Raw genomic sequence first — 27,781 nt, 5'->3', positions numbered from 1 at the left:
TTATCTGCTAATTACAGTGGGTGTGGTATATGTTCGGTCCTTCCCGCAGTCTCGCAAGGACATTCTGAAGGACCTTGTTGAGATGTGCCGTGGTGTCCAGCACCCACTCAGGGGCCTCTTCCTCAGAAATTACTTGTTGCAGTGTACTCGCAACATACTACCAGATGATGGAGAGCAGTCAGAGTAAGTAAGCTGAGCTTTTTCCCTCTGTGTGCACCCACGACTATCACAGTAGTTGTGGGTTTTTTTCCCTTTCCAACATTTCAATTACAAAGGAGTGTTTGCAACCGATGTTGCAATCTCTTTGCTACACTATACTATTTGCTTGTCTGCCTTTACATTCATATGAACTTCAATGACATCCCATTCTTAATCCATAGAGTTTGCAGCTGTATATAAAAGCTTTGACTATTCTTGGAAGGCTTTCCACAAAATTTAGGAGTGTTCTATGGACTTTTTAACCATTCTTACAGAATGGCATTTGTGAGGTCAGACACGAATAAGGCCTGGTTCACAGTCTCGAACTCATCCCAAAGACAATCTATCAGGTTAAGGTCAGGACTCAGTGCAGGGCAGTCAAATTCTTATGCACCATATTTGCTCCTCCATGTCTTTATGGACCTTGCTTTTTGCACTGGTGTGCAGTCATGTTGGAACAGGAAGGGGCCAACTGTTCCCACAAAGTAAATGGTAAATGTATTTATATAGCACTTTACTAGTCCCTAAGGACCACAAAGCGCTTTACATATCCAGTCATCCACCCATTCACACACACATTCACACACTGGTGATGGCAGCTACATTGCAGCCACAGCCACCCTGGGGCGCACTGACAGAGGCGAGGCTGCCGGACACTGGCGCCACCGGGCCCTCTGACCACCAGTAGGCAACAGGTGAAGTGTCTCGCCCAAGGACACAACAACCGAGACTGTCTGAGCCGGGGCTCGAACCGGCAACCTTCCGATTACAAGGCGAACGCCCAACTCTTGAGCCACGATCGCCCCACAAGTTGGGAGTATAAAATTGTCCAAAATGTCTTGGTATACTGAAGGAGTAAGAACTAAGTAAGAACCATTCACTAGAACTAAGGGGCCAGGCCCAGCTCCTGAATTTCACCCCCCCACACCTTAATCCCCCCTGCATCTGATGCTTTGCATAGTGATGTAAGGCTTGGGCATAGAAACCCATTACATGAAGCTCTCTACTCCCTGTTCTTGAGCCAGTCTGAAGGCCATTTGAATTTTGGAGGTCTATAGCGATTGAGTCTGCAGAAAGTTTGCAACCTTCACACAGAGCCTTGTAGGTTTGTGTTTACTTGTGTTATCTTTCTCTAATATTAACATTTGTTTGAGAATTTGAAACATTTAAAAATGACAAATGTATAAAAACAAGTAGGAAATCAGGAAGTGGCCACATCTTTGTATGTCTGCTGTATTTTTTTAATGCTAGTATTTTGTTGGGTACCCCAGCTGTTTAATACATTGGTAATGTTATAATTAGATCTTATTAGAAGTCATGATAGATCTGTGAAGTTATTTTAACCAGGCCTGCAACGCTTTTTCAGAATCTTTATTCCATATTTAGTGGTGAAGAAATTTCTAGTAGTTGGGGTTATGTATAAGTGACATAATGATGATGACAAGTGAACCGAACAGAGAAGGTAACGTCAGACTCACAGGAGGAAGATGACTCTGAAGATCACAGGTACTTTATAATAATGGCTTTTTAAAACGTATAGATGTTAATTATCGCTGTACGTGTGATGATGTTCCTTCATTCAGATTGCCCCATAGGGTACATAGAGACATGTATACATGCTTACACTGTGGTCATTATTGTAAGCAGGGATGGGAATTGATAAGAATTTGGTGATTCTGATTCTATTATCGATATCACTTTGAGAGTCACCACCATCCTAAGCAGCATATGAAAGACATTCATGCAAATTATTTACATGCTGAGTGGCCAGATGTTTATGGGTGTTGGAGGTGTTTCTCCTCTTGTTGTGATCAGGTCATTACTCCAAAGTAAAAAACATTATTACACAGAACGCCTTTCTTAAAAGTAATGCATTACATTACTTAATTTCTCCCTGGAGAAAGACATTCGTTATGCTGCTTTTTACATTGCTTTCAGGTTACTCTGTTTACTGACCTAAATCACTGGATCGGATATCGGAGAGAAATAAAAAATGTAACCCGATCCATTAAATATCAAAAAACCACCTCAGAAAACTTGCGACACAGCGTAACTCTGCTCATAACCGTAGCACGTCGGAGCAGTGTGGTTACGTGATAGAGCAGCTGTGTGTGTTTGTAGCCTCGCTACCAACCCAGCATTTCATCTCCGAGGAAGTGATCCCCGAGAGAAGTAAAGCAAGTGTGTAAGTCCATCTCTGAATGTTAGTAAAGCATTCCTGCGTTAAGCTTAACAAGCGATATATGGAGCGACTGCCTCTTCTTGCTGCTACTTCAATCATGAAACTGATCAATGATCAGCTGATCGTCTCTCTCCTTTGTTTTTGGCCCACTTTGCACCAGAAAGAGGAAACCAGCGGCTGAACAACAGCAGCACGTTTAAGCTTGATCAGCTGTTGTTAGAATGTATTTAATATTACTTTCTACTCGAGGATCTTTTTCTACGTAGCTGACGTAACTGTGCAGGGGCGGATCTAGCAAAGTTTAGCCAGGGGGGCCGATAGGGCATTAACAGGGAAAAGGGGGCACAAAGACATACTTTTCTTTCTTATTCTCATTTAAAATGTCGAGCTTTTAATAAATAATTATTTGACACCCAAAGTTTTAATTTGATGTAAAATGTATAGAAGTCCATTACTGTCCATTACAGTTAAGTCTAATATACCCTAGTAAGCTATAGTACTTTTTCCTTTGGGAAGGTACCATCTGTGCAGTCTGCAATTTTGTTGAAGAAAGATGTTGAATCTATTTAATATTTCTTGAAAAATAATTTATTTCTGTGCATTTTTTTTCACACTGCATCAAATTAAAGTTGATTACATCGATTAAGCATCATGAGGTGGAGCGTGAGGGGTGGTTCCCTATTTTTTATTTTTTTTGCTGGGAGTTTGCAGCCCTATTAGTTAGGTTGCTTAATATTTCTGCTAAGTACTCTTTAAAATACCAGAATAGGGAGGATGGTGCAGGTTTAAGTTTATTAGCTTGATCAGTATTGCTGAACTATGAAACATTTTTTTTTTTGCATACAGGTATAATCAGAATCAGAATCAGAATACTTTATTGATCCCTGGGGGAAATTATTTTTTGTTACAGTGCTCCATTTTAAACCAACATTAAGACAAGACAGACAATACACTAACTAAGAATAGTACAATATATACATATATATACATACATACATACATAAGTCACTTATAAATAAATATTTGGAAAAGAAACGTGTAGCTGTAGCAGCAAACAGTGTGTTAAGTGGATGCGTTGTACAGGGAGATGGCCACAGGCAGGAATGATTTCCTGTGTCGTTCAGTGGTGCTTTTCGGTAATCTCAGTCTCTCACTGAACGAGCTCCTGTGACTGACCAACATGTCATGGAGTGGGTGGGAGGTGTTATCCAACATTGTCTTTATCTTGGACAGCATCCGCCTCTCCGACACCACCTTGAGGGAGTCCAGCTCCATCCCCACAACATTGCTGGCCTTACGGATCAGTTTATTAAGTCTGTTGGCATCTGTGACCCTCAGCCTGCTCCCCCAGCATGCAACAGCATAGAGGATCGCACTGGCCACAACAGACTCATAGAAAATCCTCAGCATTTTCTGGCAGATGTTGAAGGACCTCAGTCGCCTCAAAAAATAGAGACGACTCTGGCCCTTCCTGTAAAGTGCTGTGGTGTTTTTAGCCCAGTCCAGTTTATTGTCAATGTGTACTCCAAGGTATTTATAGTCCTCCACAATGTCAACACTGACCCCCTGGATTGAAACAGGGGTCAAGTGTTTCCTGGTCTTCCTGAAGTCCACGATCAGTTCCTTGGTCTTTGCCACATTGAGCTGCAGATGATTCTGCTCACACCACGTGACAAAGGAGTCGACTATAGCCCGGTACTCTGTCTCATCATCCCTGCTGATGCATCCAACCACCGCAGAGTCATCAGAAAACTTCTGAAGATGGCAGGTCTCTGTGCAGTGGCTGAAGTCTGTGGTGTAGAGGGTGAAGAGGAAGGGGGAGAGGACAGTCCCCTGTGGTGCCCCTGTGTTGCTGATCACCTTGTCAGACACACACTGTGGGAGACGTACATACAGTGGGGCAAAAAAGTATTTAGTCAGCCACCGATTGTGCAAGTTCCCCCACCTAAAATGATGACAGAGGTCAGTAATTTGCACCAGAGGTACACTTCAACTGTGAGAGACAGAATGTGAAAAAAAATCCATGAATCCACATGGTAGGATTTGTAAAGAATTTATTCGTAAATCAGGGTGGAAAATAAGTATTTGGTCAATAACAAAAATACAACTCAATACTTTGTAACATAACCTTTGTTGGCAATAACAGAGGTCAAACGTTTACTATAGGTCTTTACCAGGTTTGCACACACAGTAGCTGGTATTTTGGCCCATTCCTCCATGCAGATCTTCTCGAGAGCAGTGATGTTTTGGGGCTGTCGCCGAGCAACACGGACTTTCAACTCCCGCCACAGATTTTCTATGGGGTTGAGGTCTGGAGACTGGCTAGGCCACTCCAGGACTTTCAAATGCTTCTTACGGAGCCACTCCTTTGTTGCCCGGGCGGTGTGTTTTGGATCATTGTCATGTTGGAAGACCCAGCCTCGTTTCATCTTCAAAGTTCTCACTGATGGAAGGAGGTTTTGGCTCAAAATCTCACGATACATGGCCCCATTCATTCTGTCCTTAACACGGATCAGTCGTCCTGTCCCCTTGGCAGAAAAACAGCCCCATAGCATGATGTTTCCACCCCCATGCTTCACAGTAGGTATGGTGTTCTTGGGATGCAACTCAGTATTCTTCCTCCTCCAAACACGACGAGTTGAGTTTATACCAAAAAGTTCTACTTTGGTTTCATCTGACCACATGACATTCTCCCAATCCTCTGCTGTATCATCCATGTGCTCTCTGGCAAACTTCAGACGGGCCTGGACATGCACTGGCTTCAGCAGCGGAACACGTCTGGCACTGCGGGATTTGATTCCCTGCCGTTGTAGTGTGTTACTGATGGTGACCTTTGTTACTTTGGTCCCAGCTCTCTGCAGGTCATTCACCAGGTCCCCCCGTGTGGTTCTGGGATCTTTGCTCACCGTTCTCATGATCATTTTGACCCCACGGGATGAGATCTTGCGTGGAGCCCCAGATCGAGGGAGATTATCAGTGGTCTTGTATGTCTTCCATTTTCTGATGATCGCTCCCACAGTTGATTTTTTCACACCAAGCTGCTTGCCTATTGTAGATTCACTCTTCCCAGTCTGGTGCAGGTCTACAATACTTTTCCTGGTGTCCTTCGAAAGCTCTTTGGTCTTGGCCATGGCGGTGTTTGGAGTCTGACTGTTTGAGGCTGTGGACAGGTGTCTTTTATACAGATGATGAGTTCAAACAGGTGCCATTCATACAGGTAACAAGTGGGGGACAGAAAAGCTTCTTACAGAAGACGTTACAGGTCTGTGAGAGCCAGAGATTTTCCTTGTTTGAGGTGACCAAATACTTATTTTCCACCCTGATTTACAAATAAATTCTTTACAAATCCTACCATGTGGATTCATGGATTTTTTTTTTCACATTCTGTCTCTCACAGTTGAAGTGTACCTCTGGTGCAAATTACTGACCTCTGTTATCATCTTAAGTGGGGGAACTTGCACAATCGGTGGCTGACTAAATACTTTTTTGCCCCACTGTATTGTGGTCTTCCTGTCAGGTAATCAACAATCCAGGACACCAGAGAAGCATCCACCTGCATCGCTGCTAACTTATCACCCAGGAGGGTCGACCTGATGGTTTAGTGTAGTTGTTGTTTTAAACTTGAGTATGAACTTATACAAAATGCAGCAAGATATTTAAAAATCAGTTTTATTGATTAAAAAACTATCGGATTCATATCGGTATCGGCAGATATCCAAATTTATGATATCGGTGTTGGACATAAAGTGGTATCGTGCCATCTCTAGTAATGACCAATCATTACGAGGCGTGTGGGACTAAGGCTGCAGCCCCACATGCCAACACAAATCCCCAAAGAACACACGTGATCTTTTCTTAATATTTGGGTATGAGTACAAAGATGAAAGAGACTAAATAGAATTTATTAACATTTAGGTGATGTAATGTAGATGTGATCTGTGAACTGGACTTTTCTATTCAGGGATATTAAGCAGGATTTTTCATATAATAAATTATTAAGTCCACTGTTTGGATTAAAAAACGCGTCACTGTTCATGGTGTTATATTGGTGTTTTAATAGTTGATACTGGGAATTTAGAAATCACCAGAGGGGAAGGACAACTCTAGTCCTGCAATCTTCTGCATCCCTCTTGTTAAACTGCAGCTTTTACTCCACAGGGGAACAGAGGAGATGACCGGTGACATCAATGACTCCATCGACTTTGTCCTTCTAAACTTTGCGGAGATGAACAAGTTGTGGGTTCGAATGCAGCATCAGGGTCACAGCCGAGACCGAGAGAAGAGAGAAAAGGAGCGACAAGAACTGAGGATTCTGGTGGGCACCAATCTAGTTCGGCTCAGCCAACTGGAGGGTGTCAATGTGGAGAAATACAAACAGGTGTGTTTTTGCTGATCTGTGCAGTGGGGACTGGTCTCAGCACAGAAATTGATTTGTTGCTGTCATCTTAGAAAGAGGAGAGCTGCTGGTTCTCTGGTGTGTTCAACACTGATCACGACTTTCAGAAATGTGCGAGTGATGTTTGATTATCTGTGTTTACTTATGTTATAGTGATAGGGTTGTTATCAACTCAAGTAACGTTATGTTGACATTACCTGACTTCCTGTGTCTTTTCTGCATTTACTGGAAGTCCCAGAGATGTAATATAATATATGACTACACATTGCTTTATTTTCACCAAAATCAACTATGGCCACTGTTATGGCTTTATTGTGTGGTAATGGTTTGACACACACATTAGGGCGGAGTTATGTGCTCCAGTGAGTGATCGTCCTATCGGCCTCCTGTGAGCGATAGCATCACCACTGTGGGGGGTGGTAGAGGAGGCTAACACATGTGTGGCCCAAAAGCAATACGAAGATTCAGTGTTATTATGCACATCTGATTAAACTATGCTGGACGTCTGTGCGTAAATGGTAAATGGTAAATGGCCTGTATTTATATAGCGCTTTACTAGTCCCTAAGGACCCCAAAGCGCTTTACATATCCAGTCATCCACCCATTCACACACTGGTGATGGCAGCTACGTTGTAGCCACAGTCACCCTGGGGCGCACTGACAGAGGCGAGGCTGCCGGACACTGGCGCCACCGGGCCCTCTGACCACCACCAGTAGGCAACGGGTGAAGTGTCTTGCCCAAGGACACAACGACCGAGACTGTCCAAGCCGGGGCTCGAACCGGCAACCTTCCGATTACAAGGCGACCTCCCAACTCTTGAGCCACGACCGTAGTGTCAAAGTGGTCATCCCGTATTATCCTTTTATCCATTCCAGGATGCTTTTGGATGTAACCCCACTCCTCACTTTGAGTTTTCACAAAGCAGGATAGCACTTTGGAAGTAATGATACTCCAGAAACAAGTACAGCACAATGTCGTATCCTTGAGCATTGATGATTCTTTTGACATTGAATTGTAATGTTTCAGCGTCGTGTTTGCTGCATTTGACATGTATTTATACCGTACATACTTACATACATACTGTTGTTGTATTTATGATAATTTGTTCAGTCAAACCATTTTTCTTGTGCCTTTTTCTCTCCACAGATTGTTCTTCCTGGAGTCCTGGAGCAGGTTGTGAACTGCAGGGATTCACTGGCTCAGGAATATCTTATGGAATGCATCATTCAGGTACCTTATGTGAAAATTCTCGAGTCTCATTTACAACTAATCCAGTAGACCAGACTTTACTTGCTGTTTGTACCTTAGTTTATAACACTGGCTTTAGGGAATAGTAGGGATGACCAGAAATCATGCACTGTTAGTAAAAACAAACAAACACTGTACCATGTTAAAGGAAAACAAATGGGGGATTGGTCACATGTAAGCAGATTTGTTCCACCCGCCGTGTTCCCCAATAAGCCAACATTATTTGAAAAATTCAAATGGCCTTTATTTCAATCATCCTGGTTGTTTCAAATATATGACGTGCAGTCACAGTCATTCAGGCCTCAGCTAACATAATCTCGTCTCCGAAGGTTTTCCCAGACGAGTTCCACCTTCAAACACTGAATCCTTTCCTGCGTTCCTGTGCTGAGCTACATCAACATGTAAATGTCAAGAACATCATCATCGCCCTCATTGACAGGTATGGTTTTATTTGCTGGAGTGTAGCAGAGCTACCCAGTGAGCAAACTGCAATTTAGTGCTTTTTGAGACTGGTTGACTGACAGTACCAGTTACAGTTAGCCATATATTACTTTATTCTATACATTTTAAAAACATTAGTTTGTATTTAAATATTTGTATCTTAATCATAGTCAATTTAGAGTTCTCATTCAACCCAACACTTATGTCTTGTTAGGTTGTCGGAGGAAATTGGCACAGGGAGCTAACCAGAAGCTTCTAGCCAGTGCTAACCTTCACCACTGTGCTGCTCCATAAGCATGTTTTTTACTCTGGTCCCCAAGCTTAAACCTTTAACTGCAACATGAGGTTTCCAGCATTTTGTTCTTCCTGTTTAAACTAATGATGATTTGCTCATAATAATGCTTGTTCAGCAGTGAACAGTACAAACCTTTTAAAACCCTGATGCACAGCTGAGCTCAAGGACTTACTGTTTATGGAGATGTTTTTAAGCCAGCTTCTGATTTGTGTTTCAGACTTGCTCTGTTTGCTCATCGAGAAGATGGCCCAGGGATCCCTGCTGAAATCAAACTGTTTGACATCTTCTCTCAGCAGGTGGCCACTGTAATTCAGGTACGTTTCCTTAAATTCAACAAGGTTTGACATAGGGGTAGGCAATATATACTTGATGTGTCGCGGGTTTTTCCACGTATGATGATTAAAATGCCTTTATCATAACCATCGAGTATAGGTTGCCGAGGAAATATTAAGCTGTCTGCACGTAATTCACTGCAAGTTTTTGGTTTTCTCCCACACGCACAGAATGCATCATTTACCGGCACATTTTTGGCACATTGCGCTGAGCGAGAGTGTTTATATACTATCAGATAGGGGGAAATATGGCGATAGTGGGAGTTGCAGACTTGCTGTCATTTGGATTTCCAAGGTGGATGTCGAACAAAATGCGGTAATTTACAAAATATGACATAAAACTGTTGCTACAAAAGGTAGCAGTACCACAAATGTATTCCGCCAGCTGAAAAGTCATCCCCTGCAAAATTACGAATGTTTTAAACTGCGCGTGTGAACATCTCCCCACACACCAAAGAAAAGCTTAAATAAACCAGCGGCTGTGATACGAACTGCAACAGCCAGAGAAACGGGGAAAACAGCACACGTGAGTCTGATTGCATGTTACTGTTTAACATGCAGTATATTTGTGGTGTTCGACACTTGCAGTGTAGGAAGATCTCTGCTTTCAGACAATGTGCCATTGGCTTGGTTGTGTGAAGTCAAGTGAGTTCGTGGCTTCCATGTTTGTTTAGGCACATTTTACAAAATTATGTAACAGATGTTTTCATTGTTTGTTGTTTTCGCTGTGTTTGCTGGTCGTAGAAATGGTTTATATGAGCTTTTACCTGAGATTTGGAGGTTCAGTGGATACCACACATGCTGATATTGACATAAAAACCTGACTTCACAGAGGCTTAAGCTGCAACTCACCCGCGGTACCGGGGGAGCTGGGGCGCAAGACCTGTCATGATATATCTAGAGTGTATCACAATATAGACAAAACATTGTATTTGCCCTAGTTTGACCAAAGTAGATGACAGAGTTACTTTATTGAATGCAAAAGGTTTTTGGGAGAGAGCTATCCTTAACCATACGAGTGTGAGCACATTAAAAGCACGTAATATTATTATGGAGCCACATTTAAAGTCTAACAGAGATGGTATATCATATTAGGATCTTAGCAAACTAGCAATCATAATTTATTTGTTACAGGACAACAGAGTCAAAGGCGGAGCCTCTCAAACTAGGTAGAGTACTAGAGTAAGTGTAACTAACAATGGGACTACTGCTCCCTTCTGTTGTCTACTCTTTCAGTCTCGCCAGGACATGCCATCAGAGGATATTGTATCGCTTCAGGTCTCTCTCATCAATTTGGCCATGAAATGCTACCCTGAACGTGTAGATTATGTAGACAAAGTCCTGGAGAGTACTGTGGAGATCTTCAACAAGCTCAACCTGGAACAGTAAGTCTCTGGCCCCCTGATGAACTCCTGAGTGAGCCGTGTGATGTCATGAAATCATAGAGCTGTGTTTAATAAAAGCTGCAGAATGCATTCATTCTTATGACATAAATTTGCATATTGAGATGTGTTATTAGTATTATTGAGGAAACTAGAAACTTGGTTGCTTTCATGAGTTGTGCAGATGAAAGATTTTACATCTCAGGACATAATAATCATCTTAACATTTGGCAAATACATCGTCAGATGCACAAAAGCACATGACATATTATACAGTGTCATTATTTATTTAACAAGATGGTAAGTCAGTGAAGCGGTACAGTCCAGGCTTCCTGCTTCCATGGGCATTAAGTAGCCGCCAGGTCCTGATTATCACATGCACTGTATTCTTTTAAGATTTTTACCCTGAGGCAACTTTTGTTGTGATTTGTCATTTTTAAATAAAACTGAATTAAAAATGGTGCTTGGCTGACTGATCATCAGTTAAATGTGACCCCTCTGGTTGTTTGTAGGTGTGTCAGTAGTGAGTCAGCTGTGTACACACTGAAGTACCATGTTACAATAATCACATTACATATGTGGCATGCTAACACTAAGCTTGCAAAGAAGTCGACGTGATTTTTTTGTTGTGCCGACCGCAGACCAGCAGACCCTTCAGCAGGTAGCAGTCGTGCTGCATTTCTACCTGTTCGTGTTTCTAATGTAGAATCACCAATTTGTTTGGCCCTTTGGTCGGTTTTCAACTTTGCTTTGTGTTAAATAGCTGAAATCTAGGAGAAAGATCAAATGTGTCCTCATTAGTATAGATTTGTGTTGATGTGGGACTGCAGCCTAGAGTCAAAAGCAATGTAACAGTTACTGTAATTAGGCAAAGTACTGGATTACTTTGAAGAATAACAAGTAATGAGTAATACATTGCTTTCTTGAGAAACAACTGCAACACTGGTGTTGCAAAGCAGGAACAACATCAGCAGTGATCTGAGGGAAGCAGCCCTTTAATCTGGGTCAGGCTAGAAGACCATTTCCAATCAATCTGAACTCTGTGCAGTGAGAAAGATTATTCACAAATGGAAAACATCCAAGACAGCCCCGTCCAAGAGCGTGTTGTCCCACACAATCGACCCAAGAGCTCTGGAGGCCTCAGTAAGCATGTTAAAGGTCAACGTGCAAAACAGAGGTTACAAGTATGCCTGATTTGGAAATGTTGCCATTTTCCAAACAAAATGTCTTCTCTCTAAAAAGAGTTTGACAGTGTGACTTCATTTTGCAAAGTTGCAACTGAACAAAGTCCTTTAGACAGATGAGAGCAAAGATGTTTGGAGAAGAACAAACACAGCATGTCAGCAGAAACATCTCTAAGCATATGCTTACTTTTATGTGTGTCCTCACTCAGTTTCTCAACTTTAATAATTTCCACAAACTTGATCTTTGAGCCCATACTGATCCCCCCTGAAGGTATGAGGGTTTTTTTGTCCCTTGGAACTGTAAACCTGAGTCGGCTTCTTTTAATCGTGCAGGGAAAAACATTTTCAGTCTCCTTTCTTCTCCCTCCTCTAGCATAGCAACCAGCAGTGCGGTGTCAAAGGAACTTACCAGGCTGTTGAAGATCCCGGTGGATACCTACAACAATGTGCTGATGGTCCTGCAGCTCAAACACTTCCCACCACTCTTTGAATACTTCGACTATGAGTCCCGCAAGAACATGAGTTGCTATGTGCTGAGCAACACATTGGACTACAACACCACCATTGTGGCACAAGAGCAGGTTATTAATCTAACAGCTGTAGATTTGTATTTAAACCGACAGAGCATCAGACAAAACACCCCCCTAGCAACATTTTACATAAGAAAGGATGTGTGGTTTTCATAGATACAGTTTTTGTAATTATTTTTTTACACATTTAAATATCGTCTTGATGCATCTCAATCATCCAGGAACGTAAATCTCCCAAAGTTGGTTCTGTTCATCTGGACGCAGCGTTTTCAGTGGGAGAAACGTTTCGTCATCATCAGGTGACGTCTTCAGTCTCAGCTGACTGCAGGTTTCAATCTTATAAACAGGACATTTGCATAATGACTGAAACCAGCCCACTGAAGGAACAATGGGCTGGGAGGTCAGTTCCTTAATCTTAATTATGCAAATTATCATGACCACGGATCGATGGCCATGAGTCCCATTCACAGAGAGTTGGAGAATGGCTGCAATCACAGCATGTAAGATGGTGACAGAACACACCGGGTCAAAACACGCTGCACCAAAAACTGGTGCACCCCAAGGATCGGGTCCCCCGACACAAACAGAGTAACATAGTGTACGCTGTTCAGTGCAGGAGGAGTGCCAGGATTTATACGTCGGGGAAACCAAACAACCTCTGGCTACAACACAGAAGAGTCACCTGCAGTCTATTTACACCTACAGGCCAGTGGACGCTCTTTCAATGATGAGGATGTAACATCCTGGACAGGGAGGAACGCTGGTTTGAGGGCGGAGTCAAGGAGGCCATTTACGTGAAAAGGGAAAGACCATCTCTGAATGGAGGAGGGGCCTAAGGGTACATCTGTCACCATCTTACAATGCTGTGATTGCAGCCATTCCCCAACTCTCTGTGAGTGGGACTCATGGCCATTGATCAGTGGTCATGAGAATTTGCATAATTATGATGAACTGACCTCTCAGCCCATTGTTCCTTCATTCGCTGGTTTCAGTCATTATGCAAATGTCCTGTTTATAAGGGTGAAACCTGCAGTCAGCTGAGACTGAAGACGTCACCTGATGATGATGAAATGTTTCTCCCACTGAAAACGCTGCGTCCAGATGAACAGAACCAACTTTTTGCAGACACATTTATAGTTTCCCAACAACCTTGCAAATAGGCTTGTAAAAGTTAACAAACACCCCAAACTACAGTCGCCGTAGAGAAGCCCTCACCGACAGATGAAAAAGTGATGTTAACAGAAAACTTATGTAGGCTGTTTGACCACAGCCACAGTCTCTTGCTGAATGCACGCTGGTTATGTATGGCTGAAGTATCATCTGTACTTTGTGATGCAACTTGTCATATTTGCTTAGATTAGTGAGAAATCTGTATAAAAGTAGCTGTTTTTTCATTTTTGTTTTAGTAGTTTCATGTTAAAGTATTCTTTAAGGTTTTTGTGCAGACATCTAACCTGGTTACACAGTTTGTAAATAGTATCGGTTTAATGTTGTACCCTTTGTTCCTCTAGGTGGACGCCATCTTGAACTTGGTGTCCACACTGATACAGGACCAGCCAGACCAACCAACTGAAGATCCAGACCCAGAGGACTTTGCTGAGGAGCAGAGCCTTGTGGGTCGTTTCATCCATCTGCTCCATTCTGAAGATCCTGATCAGCAGTATCTTGTAGGTGTTTGCATTAACATTGTGTCTTTCTACGTTCTCAGTCATCAAGGTTGTGGTAGTCTTGAGTGCTTGAAAACAAGGCAACTGGACATTTGTACAGGCAAGGCCAACAACGTGCCATGGGCTCCTCTGTGTCCCCCACTGTAGCTAAGCTTATCATGGAGGAAGGGGCTGAGAGGGACGGCACTGAGCCACAGGTTCAGGTATGCGGGTGACATTCACTGATTTACCAGGGAGGATATCAGGGTTACCATTCCTGGACTGTGCTTTGCTCGTTAAGGAGGCTGTAAGCCTCAACATTGAAGTTTACCGGAAGCCGACACAGACTCCCAGAAGCCTACGCTTTGACTTACCACACCCTCTGCAGGGCTCGCAAAATCGCCCCGCCCGTCGGGCTATATGATAACCGATGGGCGGGGCTGAGATAGATTTTGTTCACCCGACCGGAGATATTGCTAGCTCCGGGACGTGGGGCAAGCGATTTTGCGAGCCCTGCTCTGGAAGACGAGCGTGGAGTCATCAGGATCCTGCAACGTCAGGCAGAAATGTATCTTCTGAAGCAGAAAGGAAAGAAGAGGAAGAGTCGTGTGTTTAAAAAAACAAACAAAAAACCATCTTAGATATGTGGTTCTCCCAACTGGACCTAAATGAAATCAGCTGCACACTCACGTGTATCTCTACATCTAAAGGTCACTCAGGATACCAATGTTCACATTTTGGACCAAGAAGACAGGTGGTTTGCTAAAATGAGATCATCTGTGTCCACTGTGAACCATCTTCATTGAATAGAGGCGTAGCCTATGACACGAAGTATCAGCCACTTACTGTGCAGTCTGACATCCTTCCAGCCACTTCAGGTGACCTCAATAGCTCCACTGATGGTGGGGTGACAGTGTCCTACACCGGTTTCACCCTTAACACCCAGTGATGACCTAGGAATGTTTTTTGGCTCATGTGATGACTCGCATGATTAACTCATTCACTGCCAGCCATTGGCAGTGAATGAGTTAAACCCATTGACTCATTCACTGCAATTGATGGCTATAGACGTCAATGGCAGTGAATGAGTTAATAGTGGATCAATAACCCTCAGGAACCAATCCAAGGTTTAAATTAACCGGGTGCACTTGCCTCAGCGGCTACGTCGCCCTTACTCCAGTGGTGAGAATGAGGAGCTGGATGCACTGGTTGCCACAGAGCGGTGTGCTCAGCCCGACGTTATTCACTGTATTTGCTCAAAACTGTTCAGTCGTGAAGCTGTATTTATTTTTGTTTTACTAGCTTTATGTTGAAGTATTTAAGTTTTGTTTGGGTCTGATATTGGAACAATGATGAGACTCACTGTAGAGAGGAGATCCAACACCCGAACACCAGCAACACCGTGGAGGTCATTGTGCGTTGGTGGAGGTCCAGGCAGTGTGGACGTCATCTTCCTGGATCTCCACATAATATCTTACCTGTTGTTTCTATTCTTGATTGTGTGTATATGTGAATGTAATGTTGTTATGTGTGTGAAGACATAATGACAATAAAGGATTCTTATTCTTCTTCACTCCACCTTTTGTTTTCAGAATTAAAGAAGCCTCGTGGAAATGTATCTGAAGTTGTAGAAGTCCAGTTGTCTTCTTTTCAAGCATTTGAGACGAACCCGAAGAGTCCTAATTGTGCACATTATGTATTAGAAAGAGTCCTGCAGGTGGTCTCCTTTAAGTTGCTGCTAGAGATTCTGAGAATAATGCTGCAGTGTTTCCTTTGTCCCCACCTTATCTAGTTCTTGGGAAAATTCCAGCAGTTTGTACTTCTGTGAGTGTTTTTGCTGAGACCAGTGGTTTTCACTTAACTTTGTTCTTGTTTGCTTCAGATTCTTAATACAGCACGCAAACACTTTGGAGCTGGTGGAAACCAAAGGATTCGTTACACATTGCCTCCCCTTGTGTTTGCTGCCTACCAGCTAGCCTTTCGATACAAGGAAAACTCCTCCACCGTGAGCAAATGTTATTTTTCATCACAAAGCACATAATGCATTTTCTTTTATGTCCTGTTATGAAATCATACCAATTTCTTTTCCTCTTAGGATGACAAATGGGAAAAGAAGTGCCAGAAGATTTTTTCTTTTGCCCACCAGACAATCAGTGCACTCATTAAGGCTGAGCTCGCCGAGCTGCCTCTTCGACTCTTCCTGCAGGGGGCGCTGGCTGCAGGGGAGATTGGCTTTGAAAACCACGAGACTGTAGCGTATGAGTTCATGTCACAGGTAGAATGTTTAATAATACTGTCATGCCTTTAAATAGTTTATATACATACATGTGTGCACACTACCGGTCAGAGTTTTGGATACCTGAGTTTTTCCAGTTTTTTATTGAAAATTCTGCAGTTCAATGTCTCATTGCACTCTGAAATGAAAGCGGTTGGACTGAAAAGAAGAAATCATTGAATCAATTTAGAGACCAACATGTATTCTAACCCTTTGACCCAAAGTAGCCACCTTTGGTGTCTGAAAACACCCGTGGCACTCTTTCTACAATAGAAATCAAATATTGTTCAGAAGTTCTTCCCATATCTGTTGCAGAAGTTCCCATAAATGAGGCACTGCTAGTTGCTTTGCTTTCACTCTTCTGTCCAGTTCATCCCAAACAGCTTGATGCGGTTTAAGTCTGGAGACTGTGACTTATGTTTTGGGTCATTATCTTGCTGTAGGATGAACCCCTGACCAGCTAGTCATATACCAGAGGCTATTGCATGGGCCTGCAGAATGCTGTTCTGTCCTGAGTGCCTTTGATGGTGAAGGAAACTGTACTCCCTGACTTTCTTTGAAATTGCTGCAGAATAGTTTTAAATGTTGAACCCATGTTCTGTTCCCTGGAAAAGGCCTTTTGGATAATTCTCAAATGTGCAGAATGTTTCAGTTTTGGCTAACTTTACCTTTCTTTAACCTCTGGCAGTTCACCACTTACCCTTGTACCATTTGAAGCTATTCACTGAACTTGAACGACTTGAACTTCAATAAATAATTTGAAAAATTGGGGTGCTCTAAAACTTTAGAGTGTATAACCAAAAACATAACTTTATTTTGTTGTATTTTAAAACCATTAGACCGCTACAGTCCTCTTTCTGTCAATGGGTGGTGTTGTTCCATCCCCTCAACCTTTTCATCTCTTCTCTTGGTTCTCCATACTTTGTCCATATTAGGCATTCTCTCTCTATGAGGATGAGATCAGTGACTCCAAAGCTCAGCTGGCAGCCATCACCTTGATTATTGGCACTTTTGAGCGAATGCGATGCTTCAGCGAGGAAAACCACGAGCCCCTGAGGACTCAGTGTGCACTGGCTGCGTCCAAGCTGCTGAAGAAGCCTGACCAGTGCAGAGCTGTCAGCATCTGTGCCCATCTCTTCTGGTCAGGTCGCAGCACTGACAAAAATGGTGAAGAGGTGTGTTGGAATTAGGCTTTTTTCCCCACACACTAACATAAAGTTGTTGAAGATGGTTGTAGTAAAATCATGTGCATGCAGATGAGTGACGTTCTAAAAAATGACATTTAAATGGAATCATCAGTGTGTGGTGTAGGACTTTGTTCTAGAGGAGGAAGAAGGCTAAACAGTCACTGTATTAAACCCCAAAAGATTAGTTATGGAATCAAATGGATGGAAGGATCAGCAAGTTCAGTTTTACGGGACACAGTGCGCTTTAACACACTATATAATGCTGTTAATGCTATTGTGCACTTTAGTCTTTTTGCACATCTCTAAATGCTCCCTGCTCATTTTACACATTTAGATCCGTGATGGTAAGCGGGTGATGGAGTGTCTAAAGAAAGCCTTGAAGATTGCCAACCAGTGCATGGATCCATCACTGCAAGTTCAGCTTTTCATTGAAATCCTCAACAGATACGTCTGCTTCTATGAGAGGGAAAACGATGCGGTAAGACAAAAAAATGTTTGTGCTAACCAGTAACTGGTCATTTTGCCAGAGAGAATAATTTCTTCATTTGCCTCAAACCAACCACTCAAGTTAAAGTGTTGATTAACAGTTAGGTCCAATGTTCCCGCTAAGCACTGCTGGCACGTCTCTGCGCACAGAACATCTGCGTTGCACACAAAAAAAAATCTAACCTGAATTGAAATTAAAATTAAAACTTTAACAGTTTAGTCAGTGAGTGACTGGCTGCTCCTGTATGGGATCAGAACGATGCCACCGTATCCCACAGTCCAGCCAATGATGCGATTCACATTCGTATATACGCAGCTAATCAACGTCGACAGGCTATGACAGCGTCCTTATGTGCCGGTGTTTTAGCAAAGCGGCTGATGTGGAGTGAAGCCACGTTAATGACAACGTGTACAACCATTGGAGATGTGAGCAGGACAGACGGAACAACTGACGGACAAAGTGTGGACTTTATACCAGTTTGTAAATCGTGTTGATCGGCCACGTAAAACCAGAGTTATGATAAAATATCTGCAATGTTTGTTTTTCTTCCTGAATACTGTCGTTGTTTATATTTACTGCAGGAAGAAACGGTAAAAACAGCGTTTTATAAGGAAAACGCTCAAAAGCCTGTGAGCAAAAACTCCACCCTTTCCTATTGGTGGAAAATGTACCATGTGGACCAATCAAAAAAATGATATGGCAACATGACATTTAGTTGTTTAGGAAGGAGGAAGTTTTAGGAGTGACGGCGTGTTTGAGATGTGAGAGATTTGCAACGTTTAGCGTAAATCTTGTGTAGTTAGTGTGTAGTTAGTGTGTAGTGTAGTCAATAGTGTTGTTGTGTGTGTCAGAACAATGAGGCGACTGCTGAGTGTTACAGGTGTTACAGCAGTGATACATCTCCTGTTGTCAGGCCTGCAGGTATCAGGCTGTTGTTCTCCTTCATCTCATAGTGGACAGAAATTATTTTTTGGAGTGGCACAGATAATTTGTGTGGCATCAGATTTGATGCAGAACAGCTGATTGTAGAGCAGGGCGATATGGCCAAAAATATTTATCACGATATATATTTGAAAATTTGCGATAACGATATAACTGACGATATAATTGATGCGAGACAAAATACAACTCCACAACATTACTAGCGCAAAAAGACAACCTTCCATTTATTTTCACTTAAACAAGAAGCTGGTTTTTATGTACATTAAAGCTTTATAAAAATGTAACAGTGCAAATGCAAATTCCTTGCTGAAAGTTTAACCAAAAGGCATTTCCAGTAGAAATGGGCTGACATATCCTGAGCATAACCATGTATAATATCCACTGAAGTTAAAAAGAGGTGCTTTGCAACATTAAACTGCAGTGTGCAGTACGCATTTTTCGGACCATAAGGTGCACGGGATTATAAGGCACATTAAGCGAAACAAAGCAGTCAGATAAATCAAACTTTATTAAACTCATTCTTCTTGCTTCCTCCACTTCTGTACCATTGATTCATTAATGTTGAATTCTCTGGCAGCTGCTCTATTCCCATGTTGTTGCAGTATATTAATGACTAACCTCGTATTGTGGATGGATTATCTCAGTTGTTCTCCTGACTGAAGTTTGGTCCGTTTACAGCATCCTGCCATGCGATTGCATTTGTCTCTAACCATGAAGAACCTTCACGTTAACTTTTATAAGTGGAAAAAAGTGTTAGTGTTCGTCCTCCAGCTTCACTGTTTATATTATGCTAACATAGCTGTGTTGCTAGCGATCACGTAGCACATCATTATATACCAGCTAGCCCAACTTCAGTAACCCTACAAACGTCACTGCTGTTTAGTTTCCTGTCTTCATTTATGTTGGAAGTGATAGCAGAGCTGTACGTTTGATTTTTTTTCAGAAATCTCTCAGTCAGAACATGCTATATCATGCTTAGGTAACTAGCGAAACTAGCGAGCTAACTTCCGCTAGCTTCCTGCTAACTTCTAACTCCGTTAAATGTAATAACTTTTGTTTTCATGGATGCCTGGAAGTTAAACTTTATAGTTACACCTCGTAAAGCAGCAATGCTGATCGTTTTATTAAAGATGAAAGAATTTAGACAGTTTTTAACGCTCAGTGATGCTGCAGTGTTGTTTGACCTGAAGCATACGGAGTTTAGGACCCAGATTACTCCCAGATTTAAGAGCATCTTAGTCCGACAAATATGACAATAACAACGGCCGCTTGCATGTTCTGCAAAAAAATGTGCTTTGTCGTGTATCTGACGGACAAACACCAAACCAGTTCCACATCACTGAAGTTGCACCATTTTTACAAACCAATTCTGGTTCATCTGTTTCACTCAACAATCGGCCATGTGCATATGAAAACAAAGGCACTGCGCATGCGCGTTTTACTCCCATTCTATCGCGATATTTCATTTTCCTATCGTTGCCTAACATTATACCGGTATTACCGTGAACGGTATAATATGGCCCAGCCCTAGCTGATTGTTCTGTAAATAGTTTGAAATGTTTATTTAAAACCCGCCTTGGCTGCATTTTAGGTAAACTGCTGCAAAAACTTAACTCAGTTACTTTTTTGAAGAAGTAACTACAGTGGGGCAAAACAGTATTTAGTCAGCCACCGATTGTGCAAGTTCCCCCACCTAAAATGATGACAGAGGTCAGTAATTTGCACCAGAGGTACACGTCAACTGTGAGAGACAGAATGTGAAAAAAAAAATCCATGAATTCACATGGTAGGATTTGTAAAGAATTTATTGGTAAATCAGGGTGGAAAATAAGTATTTGGTCAATAACAAAAATACAACTCAATACTTTGTAACATAACCTTTGTTGGCAATAACAGAGGTCAAACGTTTACTATAGGTCTTTACCAGGTTTGCACACACAGTAGCTGGTATTTTGGCCCATTCCTCCATGCAGATCTTCTCGAGAGCAGTGATGTTTTGGGGCTGTCGCCGAGCAACACAGACTTTCAACTCCCGCCACAGATTTTCTATGGGGTTGAGGTCTGGAGACTGGCTAGGCCACTCCAGGACTTTCAAATGCTTCTTACGGAGCCACTCCTTTGTTGCCCGGGCGGTGTGTTTTGGATCATTGTCATGTTGGAAGACCCAGCCTCGTTTCATCTTCAAAGTTCTCACTGATGGAAGGAGGTTTTGGCTCAAAATCTCACGATACATGGCCCCATTCATTCTGTCCTTAACACGGATCAGTCGTCCTGTCCCCTTGGCAGAAAAACAGCCCCATAGCATGATGTTTCCACCCCCATGCTTCACAGTAGGTATGGTGTTCTTGGGATGCAACTCAGTATTCTTCTTCCTCCAAACACGACGAGTTGAGTTTATACCAAAAAGTTCTACTTTGGTTTCATCTGACCACATGACATTCTCCCAATCCTCTGCTGTATCATCCATGTGCTCTCTGGCAAACTTCAGACGGGCCTGGACATGCACTGGCTTCAGCAGCGGAACACGTCTGGCACTGCGGGATTTGATTCCCTGCCGTTGTAGTGTGTTACTGATGGTGACCTTTGTTACTTTGGTCCCAGCTCTCTGCAGGCCATTCACCAGGTCCCCCCGTGTGGTTCTGGGATCTTTGCTCACCGTTCTCATGATCATTTTGACCCCACGGGATGAGATCTTGCGTGGAGCCCCAGATCGAGGGAGATTATCAGTGGTCTTGTATGTCTTCCATTTTCTGATGATTGCTCCCACAGTTGATTTTTTTCACACCAAGCTGCTTGCCTATTGTAGATTCACTCTTCCCAGTCTGGTGCAGGTCTACAATACTTTTCCTGGTGTCCTTCAAAAGCTCTTTGGTCTTGGCCATGGCGGAGTTTGGAGTCTGACTGTTTGAGGCTGTGGACAGGTGTCTTTTATACAGATGATGAGTTCAAACTAGAGATGGACCGATCCGATATTACGTATCGGTATCGGTCCGATACTGACCTAAATTACTGGATCGGATATCGGAGAAAAATAAAAAATGTAATCCGATCCATTAAATATCACGAAAGCACCTCACAAAACTTGCAACACGTCGTAACTCACCTCAGAATGTTAGCACGTCGGAGCAGTATGCATCACGTGATAGAGCGGCTGTGGCATGCGGGACCTGTCGGTGGTCTGGATAGCATTTGGAGCTTCGCTAGCAACCCGGCATTTCATCTCCGACAAAATTATCCCGAGAGAAGTAAAGCAAGTGTGTAAGTCCATCTCTGAATGTTTGTAAAGCATTCCTGCATTAAGCTTAACGAGCGACTGCCTCTCGCTCTCCGGCTGCTACTTCAATCATGAAACTGCTTAATGATCAGCTGATCGGCTTTTCTGTCGCGAGTCCGTGTCTCTTGTTTGCTTTTGGCCCACTTTGCACCAGAAAGAGGAAACCAGCGGCTGAACAACAGCAGCACGTTTAAGCTTGATCAGCTGTTGTTAGAATTTATTTAATATTACTTTCTACTCGAGGATCTTTTTCTACGTAGCTGACGCTGGTAACTGTGCAGGGGCGGATCTAGCAAAGTTTAGCCAGGGGGGCCGATAGGGCATGAACAGGGAAAAGGGGGCACAAAGACATACTTTTCTTTCTTATTCTCATTTAAAATGTCTCGCTTTTAATTATTTAATATTTATCTGAATCTTACACCCAAAGTTTTAATCTGATGTAAAATGTATAGAAGTCCATTACTGTATATAGTAACTGTTAAGTCTAATATACCCTAGTAAGCTATAGTACTTTTTCCTTTGGGAAGGTACCATCTGTGCAGTCTGCAATTTTGTTGAAGAAAGATGTTGAATCTATTTAATATTTCTTGAAAAATAATTGATTTCTGTGCATTTTTTTTCACACTGCATCAAATTAAGGTTGATTACGTCGATTAAGCATCATGAGGTGGAGCGTGAGGGGTGGTTCCCTATTTTTTATTTATTTATTTTTGTTGTTGCTGGGAGTTGGAACCCTATTAGTTAGGTTGCTTAATATTTATGCTAAGTACTCTTTAAAATACCAGAATAGGGAGGATGGTGTAGGTTTAAGTTTATTACATTGATCAGTATTGCTGAACTATGAAATATTTTTTTTTGCATACAGGTATAACAGAATAGCTTTAGTGTAGTTGTTGTTTTAAACTTGAGTATGAACTTATACAAAATGCAGCAAGATATTTAAAAAAAACAGTTTTGTTGATTAAAAAACACTATATCGGATTCATATCGGTATCGGCAGATATCCAAATTTATGATATCGGTATCGGTATCGGACATAAAAAAGTGGTATCGTGCCATCTCTAGTTCAAACAGGTGCCATTCATACAGGTAACGAGTGGGGGACAGAAAAGCTTCTTACAGAAGACGTTACAGGTCTGTGAGAGCCAGAGATTTTCCTTGTTTGAGGTGACCAAATACTTATTTTCCACCCTGATTTACGAATAAATTCTTTACAAATCCTACCATGTGGATTCATGGATTTTTTTTTCACATTCTGTCTCTCACAGTTGAAGTGTACCTCTGGTGCAAATTACTGACCTCTGTCATCATTTTAAGTGGGGGAACTTGCACAATCGGTGGCTGACTAAATACTTTTTTGCCCCACTGGATATAATTAATTGCTCAACATTGGTCATTATTTACTGTATTTTGCAGACAGAGTTACCGACTCTCTCCCAGACCACAGACTCAGAGTACAAGTCAGAGCTTTATAAGAAAAAATTAATTAAAAAAAAGTTGTTTTCAAAATTAGAGTTCAAGTTATTTTTCCTTCCAATAGTGTTAACATGCTGCACAGGTCAATGACTAGATTTTTTAACATTTTCGTTGTAAGTGGGTTAAAGCAGTTAATTAAAGATAGTCTAACATAAATGTTGTAATTTGATTACTTTAATAAACATGTAGCTTGGATGCTGGCGTGACCACAGTGCACACGTCTGCTGTTGCTCACAGTGGTCCAAGGGACGCTCAGTTTGTGTGTTCGCTCAGACACGTGAAGCATTAGAGGGAACATTGGTTAGGTCTATAAATGTTTGGACAATGATACGGTTTAATAATGTTCGCTCTGTGCACAACAACCGTAGATTTTAATAATCAAAATTACTAAAACAGTGTAATTATCCAGAAGCTTATAGACCTAATTCTCTATTGTCTTACAAAGCTGCAAACAGCAGTCGGAGGGCTTGTGCGCCCTGTTGCATGTCCAAGCATGCCATTGTCAAGTTGAACTACGGCTTGGGCGTGGTGTGGGTGAGCCGCTATCTGGTCTGGGATGTTGATTGGTGTTGTTATTTACGCACTAAATATACTACCTTTGCCGACTAGGTGGTGATGGAAATTACCTACTTACTACAAGTCACCCTAATGCATATCATGCACGGATCCACCAACTGAAATGTTATTTGCATGGGATGATGATTATCATCTACTGCTGATTATCTGTTGCCACTAGGTGGCATTGTCACTTAATATTAGATCCCGACTACAGTTGTTTTCATGCTGGCCACACACCCCCGTCATGGAGTGTGATGTCACATCACCTAGGGCTGTTCGATATAACGATATAAAAACGTCCATCGTTTCATTTTACGCTATCGTTTGTTTCGGGGTGTCGCAAAATAAACTGTTTACAGCAATATTTTTTCATGGTTCTGATGTCACTGTAGTGGCTGTATGAATTCCTTAAAGTTCTCTCTTTCTCTTATATTTAATATAACCACACTACGGACGGAAAAGCACCTGTATTTATGCGTTGTCGTTAGCAACAACGACGGTAAAACCATCGCGTGTCTGCTTGTTCCACATAAACCTTTCACAATAAAGCTCAAGATCCTGTTGAGACTTCAAAATAAACTGAATAACGTGAACGAGTATGCAGAGTATTTTTTATTAATCCTTTATTTATCCAGGTAAAAAATCTCATTGAGATTAAAAATCTCATTTCCAAGAGAGATCTATTTACGGATGAGAAGCAGAAAAGAGCCGTCAGGTGCTAATAAATAAAGCTCAGACTCAAACGTTAGAACAGGCTTTCCCCCGCAGCACGCCGTGTAATAAATACTCACAAAGAAACGGCGCCGTTACAACTTAAGTCTAAAAATGTATCGTTTGATGCATCGGTTAAAACACTCGACTCCAGCTACACGACGCGCAGCTGGAAACACTTCATGCAAGTCGAGCTGCTCGAGATTCACAGAATTTACAGAAAATGTTAAATGTTTGTTATTTATATCGTTATCAGACGATATAATTTTTATATCGGGACATGAGCTTTTGGTCATATCGCACAGCCCTAACATCACCTGTCGCGCCACCTTATTTGTGGCACTGTGGGTGATCGAGCACTTCTCTCCTTCGTTTTTTTCCCCTTTCCCTTTATGGTCATGTTTCACTGTGCTGAAGAATGACCTGTTGTCTTAATGAGTGTATTGAATCCTTGTGCTACACTCAAAAAGGTGCTTTGTGAGGTGACCTTGAAGCGCTTTGGCTAGTCTGCTGAGGAAGAGCTTCTTGTGAAGCCAGGATGTGTAGATGTGCTTTTTAGACTCAGGTTGGTTCGCACAGGTTTGTATATGATTTTGAAAATGAACTTCTGCCACATTCTTAACAGCATCTTGAATCTGGGCAGTTATTTTTAAAGTTATTTACTTAAATGTGAAGCAAGCCCCAACTTTAATTTCAGTGGTCACAAAAAAGTTTTTTAAAAAAATGTAAAGAGCCAGTTAAGGTAACTCGGGCATCTGACAAGGATGCCTCCTGGGTGAGGTGTTCCGGGCATGTCCCACCGGGAGGAGGCCCCGGGGCAGACCCAGGACACGCTGGAGAGATTATATCTCTTGGCTGGCCTGGGAACGCCTTGGTATTCCCCCGGATAAGCTGGAGGAGGTGGCTGGGGAGAGGGAGGTCTGGGCTTCTCTACTTAGGCTGCTGCCCCCGCGACCCGGCCCCAGATAAGCGGAACAAGATGGATCGATGGACACTTAAAAAATGGCATTTATATTGTGGCTGTTGATTGGTTGTCAGGACTCCTTGAGCCCTCCTCCCTGTGTAGTCCCTCCTCGGACCAGGCCCCTGTTTTTATTAGTGTTTGGTGGGATTGTTTCCGTGACCAACCCTGGCATCCATGTCGGAGCTGGAGTGAGGCTTAGCCATCAAATTGAAAATGTGTCACTTTTTTACAGTCGCCTTTGTGTAAAACTCAGATTGTTGTTTGGATTTGAACAGTTGCTCTTATCTATTCCAACTGACCCACAGAGCGTGCACATGAATACTTTGGTACGAGTGAATGTTGTCCACCCAATAATATTAGAATGTAAACAGGAACCCTTGTGCTGTTCCTCCTCTTCCTCCCATCCAGGTGACAGTCCAGGTGTTAAACCAGCTGATCCAAAAGATCAGGGAAGACCTTCCCAACCTGGAAGCTAGTGAAGAGACGGAGCAGATCAACAAACACTTCCACAATACACTGGAGCATCTTCGTCTGCAGAGGGAATCCCCTGAATCTGAGGGCCCTGCCTACGAGGGCCTGGTCCTTTAAAGCTAATGTAGGTTGGAAAATATAAAGTCCCTTTTAGATGTTCCACTATATTAAGAGTAGACGACCGCACACTATCACAAGAATAAAGAAGTTGTGTTAAAGGCCAGGAATAGAAATAAACATTAAGAGCTGAAAGACCTCCTTTCGGTCCTTCATTTAGTTGTTGATGTCTCTTCATCATTCCTCCTTGCTATCCATCCTTGCATGTGTAAAGCAATGCTGCACGTAACTTTAGTGTGCAAGTCTTTTATTTACCATTCCTTTATAAGGCCACAATTAACCAGTTTGTCTGTATCCTGCACTATGTTAATGTTGATGGAGGACTTGCTAACTGTGTCATCATGCCTTCAGTTGTTGATATCTGTCCATATTGAGAGCGAATGTAATAGCCAAGTGTATAAAAACTACAGAAAATCTCAAAGTTGTAGTTGTCTTGCAGCGGGTTTGCATACGGCCTGGTTTCCTGAACATGAATAATCAATAACTCTGCTGTTCTTTAGGTTGGCTTTGTGGCAACTTTAAACAGATTGTGCCAAACCAAACTGAAGACCAGATGACCGTGCGATCTTTGGCCGTCACACTTCAGCGTTCTTCTTTTTGCCACATCGTGCTCGTCATTCTCTCTTTAGGCTCCTTATAGTGTCTCGTTTGAAGTCAGGACTTCTCACCACTGGATTGACCTGGTCAAAACTGTGGTGTGTTTGCATGCTTTAGTGTGCTTGGCATCAGAGGGCCAGTGTTTAGTTCACTCTCTATGGATCTCACTAATTACACACTGTTTTTTGTTCTTCCCCATGATATTTTTTGATAACAACCATGTCCTTTTGGATGAACATGTTAAGGAGGTGCAGCAGTTCCTCAGGATTGTATGTTGGCCGACTTGTCAGTGTACAATGGTGCAGAAGCTTTGTGTCGTTTTCCACAACATTTATTGATTTCTCTTTCTTGCTTATCAATGTTGATTTGTTGGAGTCGGCATTGAACTGTTACCTTTTTGCTTTTAAATATGTGTTTAAATGCACTTGTAAATCAGATAAATAAAAATACAGACTAAGTAGAAATGATCATTGTCTCTGAAATAAAATTGACATTAACAGTTCTTGAACTTTACTTATTTTACACACAGTATTTCCTGAGTGTGATTAGACTCTGCTGTGCTGTTGTATGTTGCTGAAGGATTATTTGGTTGTGGCTCAAACTTTGATTCAACGTTTGAAATGGAATAATATCAGTAACAGTTGCATTAAGATAGACATATAAGTCTATCTATATTTAACCCCCCCTCACCATGCGAGCTTTCTTTATCCTTCAAGCTTGGCCCTTGGGAACTTGAGGAGGACTGTGCTCTTCTGGACAGAGATCTCTGATGTTGTTCCTGGACTTTGCTGGTCGGGAGTCACTACACCTTTTCCCCCAAGGCCAAATAGACTTGATTAACACCAGTATGCTAAAAGAGATTAAAGAAGTCCTTGTGTGTTTAAACA

The 27,781-nt window shown here is 42.2% G+C and overlaps 1 protein-coding gene across 2 annotated transcripts; it reads left to right on the top strand.

Annotated features, from left to right (window-relative positions):
* vps35 (VPS35 retromer complex component) lies at positions 1-27,396 on the top strand (the record flags this gene model as incomplete). Of its 2 annotated transcripts, XM_076888349.1 has the most annotated exon segments (14): positions 1-183; positions 6,539-6,758; positions 7,924-8,007; positions 8,355-8,464; positions 8,979-9,075; positions 10,330-10,478; positions 12,033-12,240; positions 13,701-13,856; positions 15,718-15,840; positions 15,931-16,110; positions 17,046-17,285; positions 17,632-17,775; positions 26,118-26,304; positions 26,798-27,396. In XM_076888349.1, coding segments are annotated over 13 exon segments (2,074 nt in total), but the record flags the coding sequence as incomplete, so codon positions are not given.
* Between the last annotated feature and the right edge of the window lie 385 nt (positions 27,397-27,781).

This window comes from Maylandia zebra, linkage group LG9 (assembly GCF_041146795.1).
Source record: "Maylandia zebra isolate NMK-2024a linkage group LG9, Mzebra_GT3a, whole genome shotgun sequence".
Lineage (NCBI taxonomy): Eukaryota > Metazoa > Chordata > Actinopteri > Cichliformes > Cichlidae > Maylandia > Maylandia zebra.
The sequence above is the reverse complement of the archived record's forward strand: the minus strand, read 5'-3'. Positions and strand labels throughout refer to the sequence as shown.